This window comes from Poecilia reticulata, linkage group LG4, assembly GCF_000633615.1.
Source record: "Poecilia reticulata strain Guanapo linkage group LG4, Guppy_female_1.0+MT, whole genome shotgun sequence".
NCBI classification, from domain to species: Eukaryota; Metazoa; Chordata; class Actinopteri; order Cyprinodontiformes; family Poeciliidae; genus Poecilia; species Poecilia reticulata.
In genome coordinates this window covers 4,078,685-4,092,949 of record NC_024334.1, presented here as the reverse complement: position 1 = coordinate 4,092,949, position 14,265 = coordinate 4,078,685, and the positions used below count along the sequence as shown (strand labels likewise).

Genomic DNA, 14,265 nt, shown 5'->3' with positions numbered 1-14,265 from the left:
AAACAGCAACTGTCCCTGAAACAGCAACTTTCTCTAAAGCAGCAACTGTCCCTGAAAGAGCAACTTTGTTGAGCAACTGCCTTTAGCAGATGCAGAAACAACCGACTTACTGTCAGGTTGTGACCTTGAACTTGTGACTTTCATCACCGATACAAAACAAACAAAAACATGAATGTTTTGAAGTGGCCTAGTTAAAGCCTGCACTTGTTTCCAGCCTTTAACTAGGCCACTCAGGCTGGGAAACCCTCCAATGCGGCTGAATTAAAGCAGAGTGACGATAAGGACATGTGACATCAGCTGCTCCTCCAACGTTCGATCACCGTTTCAGATGTTCAGGCTGCGTTGCTAATAAAGTTTTATTTTTTCAGATTTCGGTCGGACACAGAGGAAGATTTTCCTTCACTTATTGATCAGAAACTTCAGGTAAACAGCAACAGATGGTAGATATTGATCAAAGATCAATGAGGCCAAAAGGCTGAAGTCCAAGAAACTTTTTTACTTTCAGCAACATTAAAAAAAAAACCAACAAAAACACAAATTTTTCCAGAAGCAGAATAATTTAGCCAATAATGAGGAATTTACCTGAGCAGGTACAGCAGCGAGTGCAGGAGGAGAGAGCAGTCTGAGCTGGAAGCAGGTCACTGTCCTGCAGAGCAGCCACAGACCCACGCCAACCTTTGAAACATCGACCCGCCGCCGTCACCATGACGACGAACCCTGATCAATACCTGAACGGGTCAGGTGACCCCCGCGCAGGAACAAAACCGTTTCCAGCTGCAAAATCTTCAACCTTCATTTTTAAATTTAGAAAATAAAAACAACATCAAGTTAGAAGTCCCAATAAATAATGAGTAATTTGCTTTGTGATAATTTATTATCGGAAAAGGAAACTTTGGGCAGAAAATTTTAAATTTGGGTAAAAATGTTACTTTTTACAAAATGTAATTACTTGTTTTACGTTTAAACACAGAATGGGGCTCTTTTCATGTCTGACTTGTTTGTTTTGTCTAGTTTCTTGTGAAAATATCTTAGTTCACTTTAAATAAAACTGTTAGAAGAAACTTAACCTCACAAGAAACTCCAACTTTAAAATACCTTTAAAGAAATCTAAATTGTTTTCCGGGCTGCACAGTGGCGCAGTTGGTAGAGCTGTTGCCTTGCAGCAAGAAGGTTCTGGGTTCGATTCCCGGTCTTTCTGCATGGAGTCTCCATGTTCTCCCTGTGCATGGTGGGTTTTCTCCAGGTACTCCGGTTTCCTCCCACAGTCCAAAAACATGACTGTCAGGTTAATTGGCCTCTCCAAATTGCCCCTAGGTGTGAGTGTGTGTGTGCATGGTTGTGTGTCTCTGTGTTGCCCTGCGACAGACTGGTGACCTGTCCAGGTGACCCCGCCTCTCGCCTGAAACGTTGGCTGGAGATGGGCACCAGCACCTCCCGACCCCACTGAGGGACAAGGGTGAAAGAAAATGGATGGATGGAAAATTGTTTTCCAAAAAAAAAAAATGTAGTTAATTTTCTAAACGTTTTTGGAAGGAATTAAAAACCAGATCTGATGTTTACTCTCCTGTAAACATTTGATAAAAAGATGAAGTTGCATTAAAAGCAGAGCTAAATATATTAGACATTTTATGTTTGTCTTGTAATAAATTCATTTTTATTTTCTGTATTTAAACATCCAGAAACAATTTATTTAAAATCTGAATCAAATTTTATTTGTAAAATCATAAATATTAAAAAAGTGCAGAAGAAGTTTCACATAAAAACCAGAAAACAAAAAAATAAAAACAGAGTCAGCTGACCTGACCGGGTTCTGGTCCAAGAGAACCAGAACCCGACTTCATCTAAAGTTCACATGTATTAAAGTAAGTCCAGGTTTGGTTCTGGTTCTGGTGGGTCAGAACAGCTTGGGCAGCTGCCTCAGGCGGCTCAGGTCCAGGATGTTCCCGACCGATCCCTCTGGCTGCGGCCCGTTTGGACCGGTCCGGCCCACCGGCGCCGTTCGGTTCTCTTTCTCCTCGCCGGCGCCGGTTCCAGCCAACAGCTGCATTTTGGGCCGCAGCTCCCGGATCAGCTGACTCTGTGGGAGGGACTTCAGGTTGAGGGCGTCGCTCAGCGGCTGTCGGGCCTCCTGACCTCTGACCTCTTCCTCCTCCTCCTCCTCCTCAATCAGGCCGTAGCGCCTCATGTACTTCCTGGTGGCCAGGGACATGTTGCTAGGCGACAGCAGGGAGTCGCCGCAGCCGGAGGGGGCGTGGCCGTGCAGGGGGGCGTGGCCTCCCAGGGACAGCCTGCTGAGCTGTGATTGGCTGAGGTAGCGCAGGGCGATGGCGTTGGCCTCCAGGCTCAGGTCCACGCTGCCGCCGGCGAACAGATCGCTGCCCGTCGCCTCGGAGACGCTCAGCCTGGAGACGACCGCCGCAGGGTCGATGGTCGCCAACGTGCTGGCGGAGAGAAACAACGGGTCAAAGGTCAAACGGCGCCTAAAAGGATCGATTGTAAATAGAGCGACTTTAAACTGCCACTGGTTGCCATGGTTACTGATGGCATTTATCTTGCCGCTTTAACACCGGGTGGCGTGTTGTCAGCGTACCGTCACAGCGTGATCAAATGAGCTCAGCTGACATCATCAGCGACCCGGCAGGCCGATACAGGAAGTCGGGCGAATTAAAGGGGCGGAGTCACGTGATCGCCAGTGGTCATCATAACCGCCGATGGTGTTAAAGTTGTTCTCTAATCATGATGAATTGTTCTTCAATGATACAGAACTTTTTCAGTTTTCAACTGAAAGATGTTTAAATATATGATTACATTTTTCCTTTAATATTTTATACTTTATCTTTACTGCCTTGTTGTAATTTTACTGAGAATATTACCCTCCATGCTGATGACATCGTTTTGTGCTCAAAAAATTCTTAAACAGGAATTTTACAGCGCGATGAAGTAACTATGTTACCTTCAGTTGTTATAAAAATGCTACATATATCCAATAAGACTTGAAATTGGGCCTCTGTCTCTTTAAGAAGCTTCTGCCCTTTCTGTAGCTCCGCCTCCAGGAAGTCATCCCAACATGGCTCCTCTATTAAGCGCTTAATGTTTTTACCAGCAGCAGCTCCTGTAACGAGCTCAGCAGATGTTTGCTAATTGCTGCTGGCTAGTCTGCATGGGGGAGGAGCTGCGCCTCGAAGGCGGGGCTAAGTCCACCCAGGCTTTTTTGCACAGCTGAATGGTTGCCATGGAGATTGAGGGATTTCTTAAACATGAAAGGATCAAACTAACCCTCCAGGTTGGATTTTACGTGTCACTGCCCCTTTAAATAGTTACAACAGTGAAGTTTTGCTAGCATCCTTAAGTGACGTCATATAAACCGGCAGCCATCCAGGTGAGACCGGTACCTGGCCGTCTCCACCGCTCTGATTCGGCTCTTGTCCAACTCTGTCAGATTTTCCGTATCCACGGCGACGCCAAGCTGCTGCAGCCGCCGCAGCGTCGCTCGGGTCACGGCGTCGGCGTCCGGACTCCTCCTCTTCTTCTGGTCCCGCTTCCTGTCAGAAGAGGAAGAGGACAGCTGGGAGGACTGGGAGTGCTGGGAGGACTGGGATGCAGACGGGCTCTTCCTGTTGGAGTCGTCCTCCGCTTCCTGTCTGCTGTCCGACTCCTGCAGGCGGCTGCTGAGCTGAGTCTGAGGAGAAAGAAGAGTCATCAGAACCGGGCCGCTGGAACCCATCAGAACCATCAGAACCAACAAAAACATCAACGTGTTCCAACAGGACGCAGGAATACGGCCAGACTGCCGAATTTATTTATTTATTGTGAAATGATCAGAATAAAAAACAAACAAATAGGAGGAAAAGGTTCTGATGGTCATTAGGATCCAACCTGACCCGATTGTGGTCGGTTCTCCTGAACAGATTCAGTCGCCTCAAAGTTCTGCTGATAATAATTTGAAAGATTAGAACAAAGTACAGCTCAACGTTTCTCATTTTAATGGAGGAGCTGCTGCTTTATACTGGAATTATAGTGACTTTATTCTCGTATTATTGGGAATTTATACTAATATTGTTGCAACTATTAATTTTCCTTTTAATCTGGTAATATTACGATTTTATTATAACTTTGGATAATATTATGACTCTGTCATATTATCTCACATTATCCAGGTAATAACGTATTAATACCACTTCGTTCTCAACGGTACCGTTTGGTTTCCATCAGAGTTTTAGTTAAAAAACCATAGAAGTGGAATTTTTATTTTTTCTCTTTAAATATTTAAAAATCAAATGAAAAATCCCAGAATAATCCCTCGTGTGTTTGGCATCGGCTGGTTCATCTAATCCCTAACACATGAGGTAATCCCGGCGTGGTGAAGCTCAGCCTCCTGTCCTTTAGGCTCTGATCCGATCAGAAACGTGCCGGTACCATCAGGTTCTGGTAGAAGCTCTGCTGCTCTGCTGGGGGCCCGCACATGCTGGCGCTCTCTCCCAGAACCGGACTCTGCAGGCCGCTGGTGCTGGACAGAACCAACAGAACACGGGTTACAGATCAGCCGTATCGGTCCGATCGGTAAAACCGGGCCGATATTTGTGGTTGAGTTTTTATGATGTCAAAAGGTTTGGGAGAAATATCCGATATTGGTAAAATATCAGTTATTGGGCATAACAGCATTATTAAACCCAGACACACTTCACACTGATCCCAACAAAAACTTTACTGAAGAATCTTCTGATTCATTGTTCATATATATTGTAGAAATGTTTGCAGCCTGCTCCTGACTGATACCTTTGCTGCCTGGCTCATCATAAACATCCGGCTTATGGTGATGAATCACCAAAACCGCAAATCAGACATTATATTTAATGTTTTCTTCCCTTAAATGCCATCCAGTCCTTGGACTTTCGTATGATTTCCGATCAGAAACAAACTTCCTGAATGAACGAAAGCTTCGCCTCTTAAAGCTGCAGTTTGTAACTTTGTTTTACGTTAAAACCGTCTCCATGCTGGGACAGTTTGTTTTGAGATCTCCTCCCTGAGCTGCTGTTGCCGTCTGAAGAAATGCAGCAAACCAACCAATCAGAGCCACGAGGAGGGTCTCAGCGCTGTCAATCAACTCATGTACGCACTTCTAAATGACAGAGAAACAACTTATCGTTTATATGCTATGCTAACTAGCCTTAGCATTCATGACAGGCTGTGCAGAGGGTGATTGGCAGCGCTAAGGCCCGCCTCCTGGCTCTGATTGGTTGTTTCTAGTTAGCGCTGGGAGAAGACAGACAAGCTGGATTTTTTTTTTTTACAGATTATCTCTCATAATAATGTAAAAACAAAATGTTATAAAAGTTACGTACTGCAGCTTTAAGAGCAGAGACTTAACTGGACTACTCTGGTCGCCTGCCCAGTATAAAGCAAACCCGATACCAGTCCATCCCAGTGGGATGCTGCCGTCTACCTGTTGGGGTCGGACGGAGAGCAGCTCGCTCCTTCCTCTGGCTTGTGCAGCGACAGGTCATGTGACGAGGCGGAGGCGCTGGAGGAGGATGAGGGCGGGGTTCTGGGGTCGGGTTTGGGTTCCGGTTCCTCCTGCAGGAGCGGCCGGTCGGGACTTTGACCCCAGAACAAACTGGCGCCTGCAAACAGCAGCGGCTTCAGAGGAGGAAACGTGTGGAGGTCGAGAGCTGCTGGGAGGGGGCAGGCTCACCCGTTTCCACGGCGACGCTGGCGGTGCTCCTGGGCGTCGGCGTTTGGACCTGCGGGCCGGACGACTGCAGCTTCCCCTGGGCCTCCAGCAGCATCTGGACCTGCAGGAGACAACAGGAACATCTGGGACCCGACACTGCATGTTCCGATCCGATTCTGCTGCGTCACAACCTGTCGCCATGACAACAGAGCATTTCACCTCTGCTAGCTTCAACCTGATCCGGAGGACAGAGCGAAGCCGTTTTTATACAGTAAAGAAGAAAAAAGTCCTAATAAAGAGAGAAAAAAGTGGTATGACAGTAAAATAAAGATTTAAAGCAAAAATACCGTGAGAATAAAGTCGTAACGTGAAAATAACGTCGTAATAACATCAGAATAAAGTTGTTATATTGCATTAAAGTAGTAATTCAATAAAAACTCCTACACCAAAAAATTAAACGAGGAACATTCTGAATGCTTTGGATCTGTGTTCTGTGGAAAACCCATCAAGCTGTTGAGTTTCTAAAGATGGCTTCCTCCTCTCCAGGCCCACAGCATGATGCTGCCGCGGCCAAGGAGGCGAGAGCCGAGCTGCAGTTCTTACCTGAGCCTGCAGGAGGCGCAGCTGTTGGTCCTGATGCAGCAGCAGCTGGTAGGTGTCAGAGGTCAGGACTCCGCCCACTTTCTCACAGCAGGGATTCCCACACGGGGGGCGAGCGAGGGAGGGGGGCTCTGCGTGCCACAGGGGGGCAGGAGGAGGAAGAGGAGGGGTGGATGGATGGCTGCAGGGAAGAAGAGGAGGGGTGGAGGGATGGCTGCAGGGAGGAAGAGGAGGGGTGGAGGGATGGCTGCAGGGAGGAAGAGGAGGGGTGGAGGGATGGCTGCAGGGAAGAAGAGGAGGAGTCTGTTTATGGGAGCAGAAAAGAGGAAGAGGAGAGTGAAGGCTTGGAGGAAGAGGAGTAGTTTGCTGATGAGAGGAGGAAGGAGGAAGAGGAGGAGTGGACGGATGTTTGGGGGTGTAGTGCTGTGAGGAGGCGAGGGGCGAAGACGCTTTCAGAGAAGAAGGAGGAGGAAGAGGAGCAGAATGCTGGATGTGAGGAGCAACGGCAGCAGGGAGGAGCGCTGGCGAGGGGAAGATGGAGGTGCAGTTGTGGGCGGAGCAGCAGGCGCAGGGCTGCTGCAGGTTGGAGTTCGGCGTGCTGTGGAGGTGAGGAAGAGGAGGCGGCTGTGGCACTGATGAAGAGGCAGCGGGGGAAGCCGGCTTCCTATTGGCTGGAGGCAGCCTGTGGGCGGGGCCAGAGTGCCGCCCCGCGCTGTGATTGGAGGAGAAGCTGCCGTCGATCAGCAGGGAGAGTTCAGGAACGGACGGCTGGACGCGGCGAGCCTGGAACCGAAACGAACGGCGGCGGCGTTACAGGAAGTGAGTGTTGCCTAGCAACACAAACAACCTCTCAGCTCAATTTCATGACACCGAAAAACATTGACTTGCGTGTTTTTTTAAGCAAAGTTTTTTTTTTTTTTTAGAAGCACTAGAAACACAAATAGAAAAACAAAGAAACAAAATGTGAATTTTGCATTTTGAGCCCTTTAAATGTTGTTCATCGTTTATTTGCTATAAAATAAACCTGAGGAATCTCTGACTTTGGTGCCTCGTCTGGGCTGTAATGGTGTCTGCAGCTCTAATGGCTGAAACCCAGCTGGTGAAGGGAGTTTTACTCAATCACAATAAAAATAACATTCAGTTTTCACTGCAAGGAGACGCCTGAACCCACCTGAGCTGCTGGAGGGTGGGGGCTCGGAGACGGCCGGGGAGAAAAGTCCTCATCCTCCACTCCAGAGTCCTGATCGCTGACGGACGGACCGGCAGCTGGAGGCGTCGCCCTGGCAACAGAACCGAACATCAGCGCCACGCTCTTCTTCTTCTTGGTCTGATTAGAAGAACTGGGCGAGTTCTGACCTGCTGAAGGCGCTGTGAGCCGCTCTGAACGCTTCGCCCCGCCTGCTGCGATCCTCCAAGTCCAACTCGCACCGCAGCGCCCCGCCGTCCACCGGCGCCACCTGCTGGCCGGACACATTGTTACCCAGCACCTCGACCCGCCAGGCCCAGAAACCAGAGCCGGTGGTTACCTGGTAGAGCGTGGCGGCCTGGGAGGCCGTCAGCAGCTGGAAGTCCAGCTGGGCTCCCGGTCCCGGTCGGGAATCTCGGCACTGGAAGAACTGAGGGGTTCTGTGGGCGGAGCCAAACACGACCAGGAGGAAGCAGCCGAGCTCAGACAGAACCCTGAAACGCAGCGGAGACGGGATCATCAGAACTACGACCCGGAAACTTTTAACACATCAAATTATCTTCAGGCACAAACTGACAAGAGGAGATGATTTTATCTGAGCGTCCAACCCCTTTATTACGCCGCCCTGGAGAGACAGCGGCTTCTGGGTCAAAGTAGAACTTTGATTAATCTGCGTTTAAATTAACGCATTTAAATTTCAGATTATTAGGGCTGTCAACATCAGTTAATGTCAATAATTATTGATCAATTTTTGGTTTTAAACATCTAAAATAGTCAACCTGCTGGTGTGATATTTCCTGTTTGGTCCAGTTTCAGTTCCTTTGTTTCTTTATCTTTAAGAGGGGAAACTTCAAAACTGCCGCTGGCAGTTACTCAGCAGGCCGTTGCTAGGCAACCAAAGTTGGGGGGGGAGCTGCTACTCACCCAGCAGGCTGTTGCTAGGCAACCAGCGAGAGCGAGTGAGTTGATTCCACCAACTTAGCTAGGCTAGCCTAGAGAGGTTTTCCTCTGCCTACATCTCCCAGAATGCCACACGGTTCTGGATCAGAGTTCAGTGAATATTCCATCAACTCTATGATCTATTGATATACAACTATTGATTTATTGTCCATCCGTTAGGTTCTGAATCGCAGTAAGAAAGAGAATCAGGATTCTTTTGTGGATTGATTTTTTTGTCTCACCTTCCACAACCAGAACCAGAACCCTCACCTGTCCTGCAGGGCGGAGCCAAACATGAACCTGAGGCTCCAGGCCCAGACCTGGGGGTTGTAGGCGTGTATGACGCCGCTCAGCCAGCTGATGGGAGGAAGACGGAAACGTCAGCAAACGGGTTTTCATCGTCCGTTTCTGTGGATTTGAAAACATTTGTGGACCTACAGGCCGACAAGCGGCAGGCTGGAGGCTTTGGGGTCCGACTCCAGCAGCAGAACCAGCTTCCTGCTCTGATCCATGGTCAGAAACCTGCCAGCAACACAAACGCATCAGCAGGAAGTGACGCCATCAGAGAATTGCATTTTCAAATAACAGCAGGTTTACTGGGAACAATGGAAACCCAAAACGTTCACTGGTAAAAAAATAAATAAACCCGATTTTCCACAAGTTAAATGCTTCAAAACCCCGTCTCTCACCCTCGCTGGCGGCCAGCGGGGGGCGCCGGTCGGCCGACGCTCGTCAGCGCCCTCAGCAGGGCGGTGGGGATGATGGGGACGGCGCGGACCGGCTGGACGTCCAGAGGGACGGCAGGACAGACGGCCGACCAGCTGAGGCTGAACGCGGCGGCGTCGGCCTGCTGCCGGCAGACAACGTGAACTTTGACCTTCAGCAGCTGGGACAGATCCAGAGTCTGTCTGCTGCTCACCAACTGCTGCAGCGCCTGAAACAACAGAAACGATCAGCTCAACGGCCAACATCTGGAGGACGAAGCTTCAAAAGATAAAAAATGGTTTAAACAGAAAAATTCCAAAACTTTCAAGGGACATTTTTAAACTTTCTACCAAACTTTAAAGATAAAAACAATACAAATAAACTAAAAATGAGTTTTAATTCACATGACGTCATTCTGAAACCTAGAATATGACAAAAATGTATGTTTTGAAATGTCCAACACTCACACAGCTCCCCACTACCAAAACATTATAATAATAATTTCAATATCTAACATATAAAGTAAACGACAATCAATAAGTCAATAAGCCGTTAGGAATAATAAATATTCATTACATAAAAACAATCACGTTAAGATTTGTAAATAACTTTCCAGCTCACATTAAATGCTTAAACACAAATATGCAAAGAAAGTTACAAAAAAAGTCTCAAATTATTTTTTGCCGTTTAGCAAATAGAGAAAACTGGCTGACTAAATCTAACTGATCTAAAACAACAGAGGTTTAGTCTGAATTACCTTCAGAAAGAGATAAAATATATATTTTCATCATCTTTAAAAACCTGATTTGCTAAGTTTTCCAGATTTTGGCCTTTAATCAAACGTTAGATTTCTTTATTATAAACTGTGCAGCTTGAATTCCAGGCACGTTTGGAGGACTTCATGCAGAATTCAAAAACTTTCCAAACCTTGAAAACACCAAAATGAAATTCCAGCACCTGTACAGACCCTGGAAATCGACCAATCACCTTGAAGCAGTGGTGAAGCTCAGCCTCTGATTGGACAGCGGCGTCCTGCGGCGTCTCGGACTGGACGACCACGCAGGGGACCAGAACGTCTCCAGGAAGCAGAGCAGATGGCGCCGCGGTTCCGGCCTGGTCCCGACCCGGATCGAAGCGGTCCAAGGTCACGGTGACCCCGTCCTCATCTGGGGGTCGCAGCAGAGGTCAGGACATGGAGCGGATCGCTAGCTAATCATCAACAGGTTGATAACGGACCATTAGCGGCTCGTTAGCGACCCAATAGCTAATTTTTTGTGGATCACTAGCGGATCATTAGCGCACCGATCGATCAGGATGGGAACCGACTCTCACCTTCATTCACAGAGAGCGACCCCAGGAGGAAACAGTGGAGGCGGGGCTTGTTGCTATGGCGGGCGTGGCGCTGCGCCAGGCGCAGAGCTTTCTCCAGGAGGACAAGCCGAGGTTTCCTGCAGGAAACCAAGGAGGAGGCCCACCATTCTTATTATAAATAAGATTAGGTGAAATGTTTTAACCTGAAATAACGACTATAAGCAGATAATTGCAGTAAGTTTGTTTATTTAGTTGATTTTAAAACAGGGCTGAAACGATTCCTCGAGTGATTCGAGAACCTCGATTATTAAAATCCCTCGAGAAAAATGTTCCTGCCTCGAAGCTTCGTTAATTTATGTTTTATCATTTAGCGCACCGTGTTTCAGCCGGAACATTATTTGCGTTGCGCGGAGCTCTGACTTCCTTCTCTGAGTTGTTGACGGAAGCTACGTGTTAGCGGCATAACGTCCAATCTTCAAGTTCGGCCCGCGGGGATTTTACTGATTGGTGATAATTCCGGGTTTTCATCGTTTTTGTGGGACCAATAAACATCCTTAAAATGACCGGCGCGATGCCGGGAGTTCGGCAGCCTTTCTGCTCCGGAGCTGCTGGTTGAACGGCGGGAAGAAGCTGAGGAGGATTTMTACAGGTGAGCGGAGAGACTGAACACGGCGGGCGGCTGAGGGTTGATGCTTACAGGGTCAGAGCAGCTTTACGGACGAACCGCACAATAAACTTATATCATCCCGGTCTGAACAAACGGGAGGCGGAACATGGCTGGTAGATGAGTTTCTGAACGGAGGAGCCGTAAATATTCCGTGTTTCTCCCCCGGTCTACAAAAAGGTAACTGGTAGGGAAGCTCAAATGTGGAAAAAATAGACTGATGTTGATATCCGATAGTAACACTGGTGTTATGGAAGATTTACCAATATTTTATTTCATAATTGTTTTTATCCGATTACTCGATTAATCGTAAGAAAAATCTATAGATTACTCGATTACTAAAATAATCGTTTACAACAACCCTATTTTAAAACGAGTCTCCATAATTAAACTCCAGTCAAATCTGAGCTAGCGTGGCCTTAGCAACAGGTTAGCGTTTACCTGTGGGAGCAGAGCTGGAGGCGGAGCTTCTCTCCCGCTGCGCTGCTGTCCCACAGAGCCAAGCGGGATTTAGGGAACGCCAGTTGAGCGAGGGAGCCAACGGAGCGCCTGCTGGTTGGAAACAGGAGAAAGTCAGACTTCTGGGAAAAAAGTCATATTTCTGAGATTGTAATCATAAGATTAAAACGTTACATTTCTGACTCTTCTCAAAATTCTAAGAAATAAAGTCAGAATTACAAGAATTTAAAAAGTATGAATTTTGAGTCATAATTCCGATTCTTCCCTCCGAGAATTTTAAAAATCAGAATTTTTACTTTTTTTCTCAGAATTCTGAGAGCAAAAAAAACAAAAAAAAAAACAGAATTATTGAATTAAAGTCAGAATACCAAGAACTTAATAAAATTAGTTTAAGTTTACATTTAATCTCACCGTGTCCGGTGACAAACAATAATAAATTCTAAAATTTTAATTTTAAATTCCTTGGGGGAGAAAAAAGTCAGAATTATGGGAATTTAAAACGTCACAATTCAGAGTGAAAATTTAAATAAAACCTCAACATCATGAGTTCATGTCTAAAAATAAAGAGTTTTATTTTTAGAACCATTACCGTCTTCATTTTTTTTTTTTTAACTCACGTTATTTATCTTGTGTTCCTCAAATGCAGCGCATTTTAACTACTTTAACTTTTAAATGCATCCAGTTTCTTGGCAACAAATTAATGTTCATAAGAGCTAAAGCCTAAAAGTTTTCAGAACATTTAATCTCCTGGATTTCCTGCTAACTCTCATCCACCCTTAACACACTCGTATGTAAAATACTTTATATTAATCTGGTTATAACAATAATGAACAGAAGTGGAGGAAATGGCTGAAACGCTGACATCTTGTTTTAGATGACGTAAACATTGACGCCATTAAACCTCTCAGCGTTGCTCGGCTGTTTGTGGAAGCCATAACAGTTAAATCACCTTAACAGGTGAACATCATAACAACAAACTCACCTTCTTCTCATGTTTTCTGGAGTGAAAACCTCCTGAAGAACTTTGCCGGGCAGGGCCTGGAGGTTCACCGGGTAGCTCATGCTTGCTGAGGCCGGTGAAGTGAAGCAGTGAGCGGTGGATGAAGGACGGTAACACCGGGGTCCCCGCAGCTAACGCCCGCTGCTAACCTCCCGCTCCGGCCGCATCGGCTCCGTCTGAGCTGCACTTACCGGGCAAAGCTCCACGCCTTTAGATGACTAATGGACGTAGAAGACGCTTTCCTCAAAAACAGTTTTCATCTTTGTTTGTTAGAACTTGTTTTAAAATACATAAAAACAAAATTCCAGACGTCTAAATACAAGCGCCGTTTAATTATGGCGCTGATTCTATGTCGTACTGGCGGGGTGAAGGAACAGACCAATAAGAAATGTCCTCACATTCGGTCTGACCAATGACCTTTCGCTTTGTTTCGCGTCAGCAGTTGTCATCGTCGAATGTGACAAACTGTTACTCGACACTGCCTCCTGCAGGCTGACGGAAAAATATGGTTTTTCAGACCCCTAACAGCATGTTGCCATGACAACGCGATGGTTGTCAACGGTTTAAGAACCGGGGTGCTGAAGTCCAGTCCTAGAGAGTTCCCATCCTGCAACTTTTAGATGCATCCTCACTCCAACAGACCGGGATCAGCTCTGACCGGGCCCGGTAACGGAGCCATTCTAACTAAATCAACAATTCATCATTAAACATCCACTAGAAAAACTACAGATCAGAAATTTCTACAACTGGGTAAACTTTTAATTATCTGTTCAGTGATGATGGGACGCCTGAGAGCTCACCCACCTTTCAGTACCGTTGTGTTTCTGATGAATCTACACAGAGCTGCAGTTTGCATCAAATGGCATAAATAATCAGCGTTTCTCCGGTGGAGCAGGGAGGCGACTGAAGGTTGCAGGATGGAAACTCTGGAGGCCTGGACATGAGCACCGCTGGGCAAGAAGGACAAGCCCATCACCATAAATAAATCATTTTATTAATGAAGGGTTTGAGACTGTGATGGCCAAATCCATGGCCACACTCTGAAGTCGGTAACTCTTTTATGCACAATTTGTTTTTCATTCAAACACAACACTTTAGTTTCAGTAAAACATTTATTAGTTGATTTGGATACATTTGTTCTTTATGTTGGCGCGCACATTTAGTTAGCATGTGTATTTGTATCAACTTAAGTTTAATTAGTTTGCTTGAGACTGACCTTTTGTTTGTGTTTTGCCGGTACTTACCTGCCTGGGAGTGGCCAGACAAAAGATGGGGGCCAGGGCTCAGCAGGCTTAAATGCTGATTGGACTACACCACTAGTTCCTGCTGGCAGGGGAAATTTGTAGTTTCTTTGTTTAGATAAGTTTTGTATTTAAGTAAATATTAGTATTTAAACTTTAATATTTTTGATTTTCATTTTGAGAGTCTTTAGTTTAGCCAAACTTAGCTGTACTGTTATTTGTTTTTGTGTTTGTAATTTTATTCTGTTTAGTTACCCCTATTGTGTCTTAATTGGTCTGATCAGCCAGTATATAAACCCCGGTGTGTCATTTCTTTGTTAGGTCAGTTATGTTTGTTTGTGCAGCCAGTTTGTTTACATTTTTTGCCTGAGTTCAGTTTTGTTTCTTTGACCTCTTTTATGAGCTCAGTTCATCTTTTTGTCATTTTATAATCTTTGGGTTAAAATAAAAAACCCTATTTTTCTAATTAATATCCTGTGACTCCTCCTG

The 14,265-nt window shown here is 46.2% G+C and overlaps 2 protein-coding genes across 2 annotated transcripts in view; both read right to left on the bottom strand.

Annotated features, from left to right (window-relative positions):
• serpinc1 (serpin peptidase inhibitor, clade C (antithrombin), member 1) overlaps positions 1-689 on the bottom strand; it is a 12,095-nt gene extending 11,406 nt beyond the window's left edge. The window contains exon 1 of the mRNA XM_008406361.2: positions 583-689. The gene's annotated coding sequence lies outside the window, so the exon portion shown is untranslated. The remainder of the gene's footprint in view (positions 1-582) is intronic.
• Positions 690-1,735: 1,046 nt separating this feature from the next.
• Positions 1,736-12,918, bottom strand: stil (STIL centriolar assembly protein). The gene is made up of 17 exons (XM_017304243.1): positions 12,518-12,918; positions 11,518-11,625; positions 10,434-10,549; positions 10,089-10,267; positions 9,086-9,330; positions 8,835-8,918; positions 8,667-8,753; positions 7,798-7,951; positions 7,628-7,731; positions 7,443-7,551; positions 6,563-7,054; positions 6,275-6,448; positions 5,693-5,792; positions 5,444-5,621; positions 4,417-4,507; positions 3,393-3,679; positions 1,736-2,441 (listed from the first exon to the last, which is right to left on the bottom strand). Exons 1-17 carry the CDS (start codon positions 12,595-12,597, stop codon positions 1,895-1,897), a joined length of 3,135 nt encoding a protein of 1,044 aa, XP_017159732.1. The 5' UTR covers positions 12,598-12,918; the 3' UTR covers positions 1,736-1,894.
• Between the last annotated feature and the right edge of the window lie 1,347 nt (positions 12,919-14,265).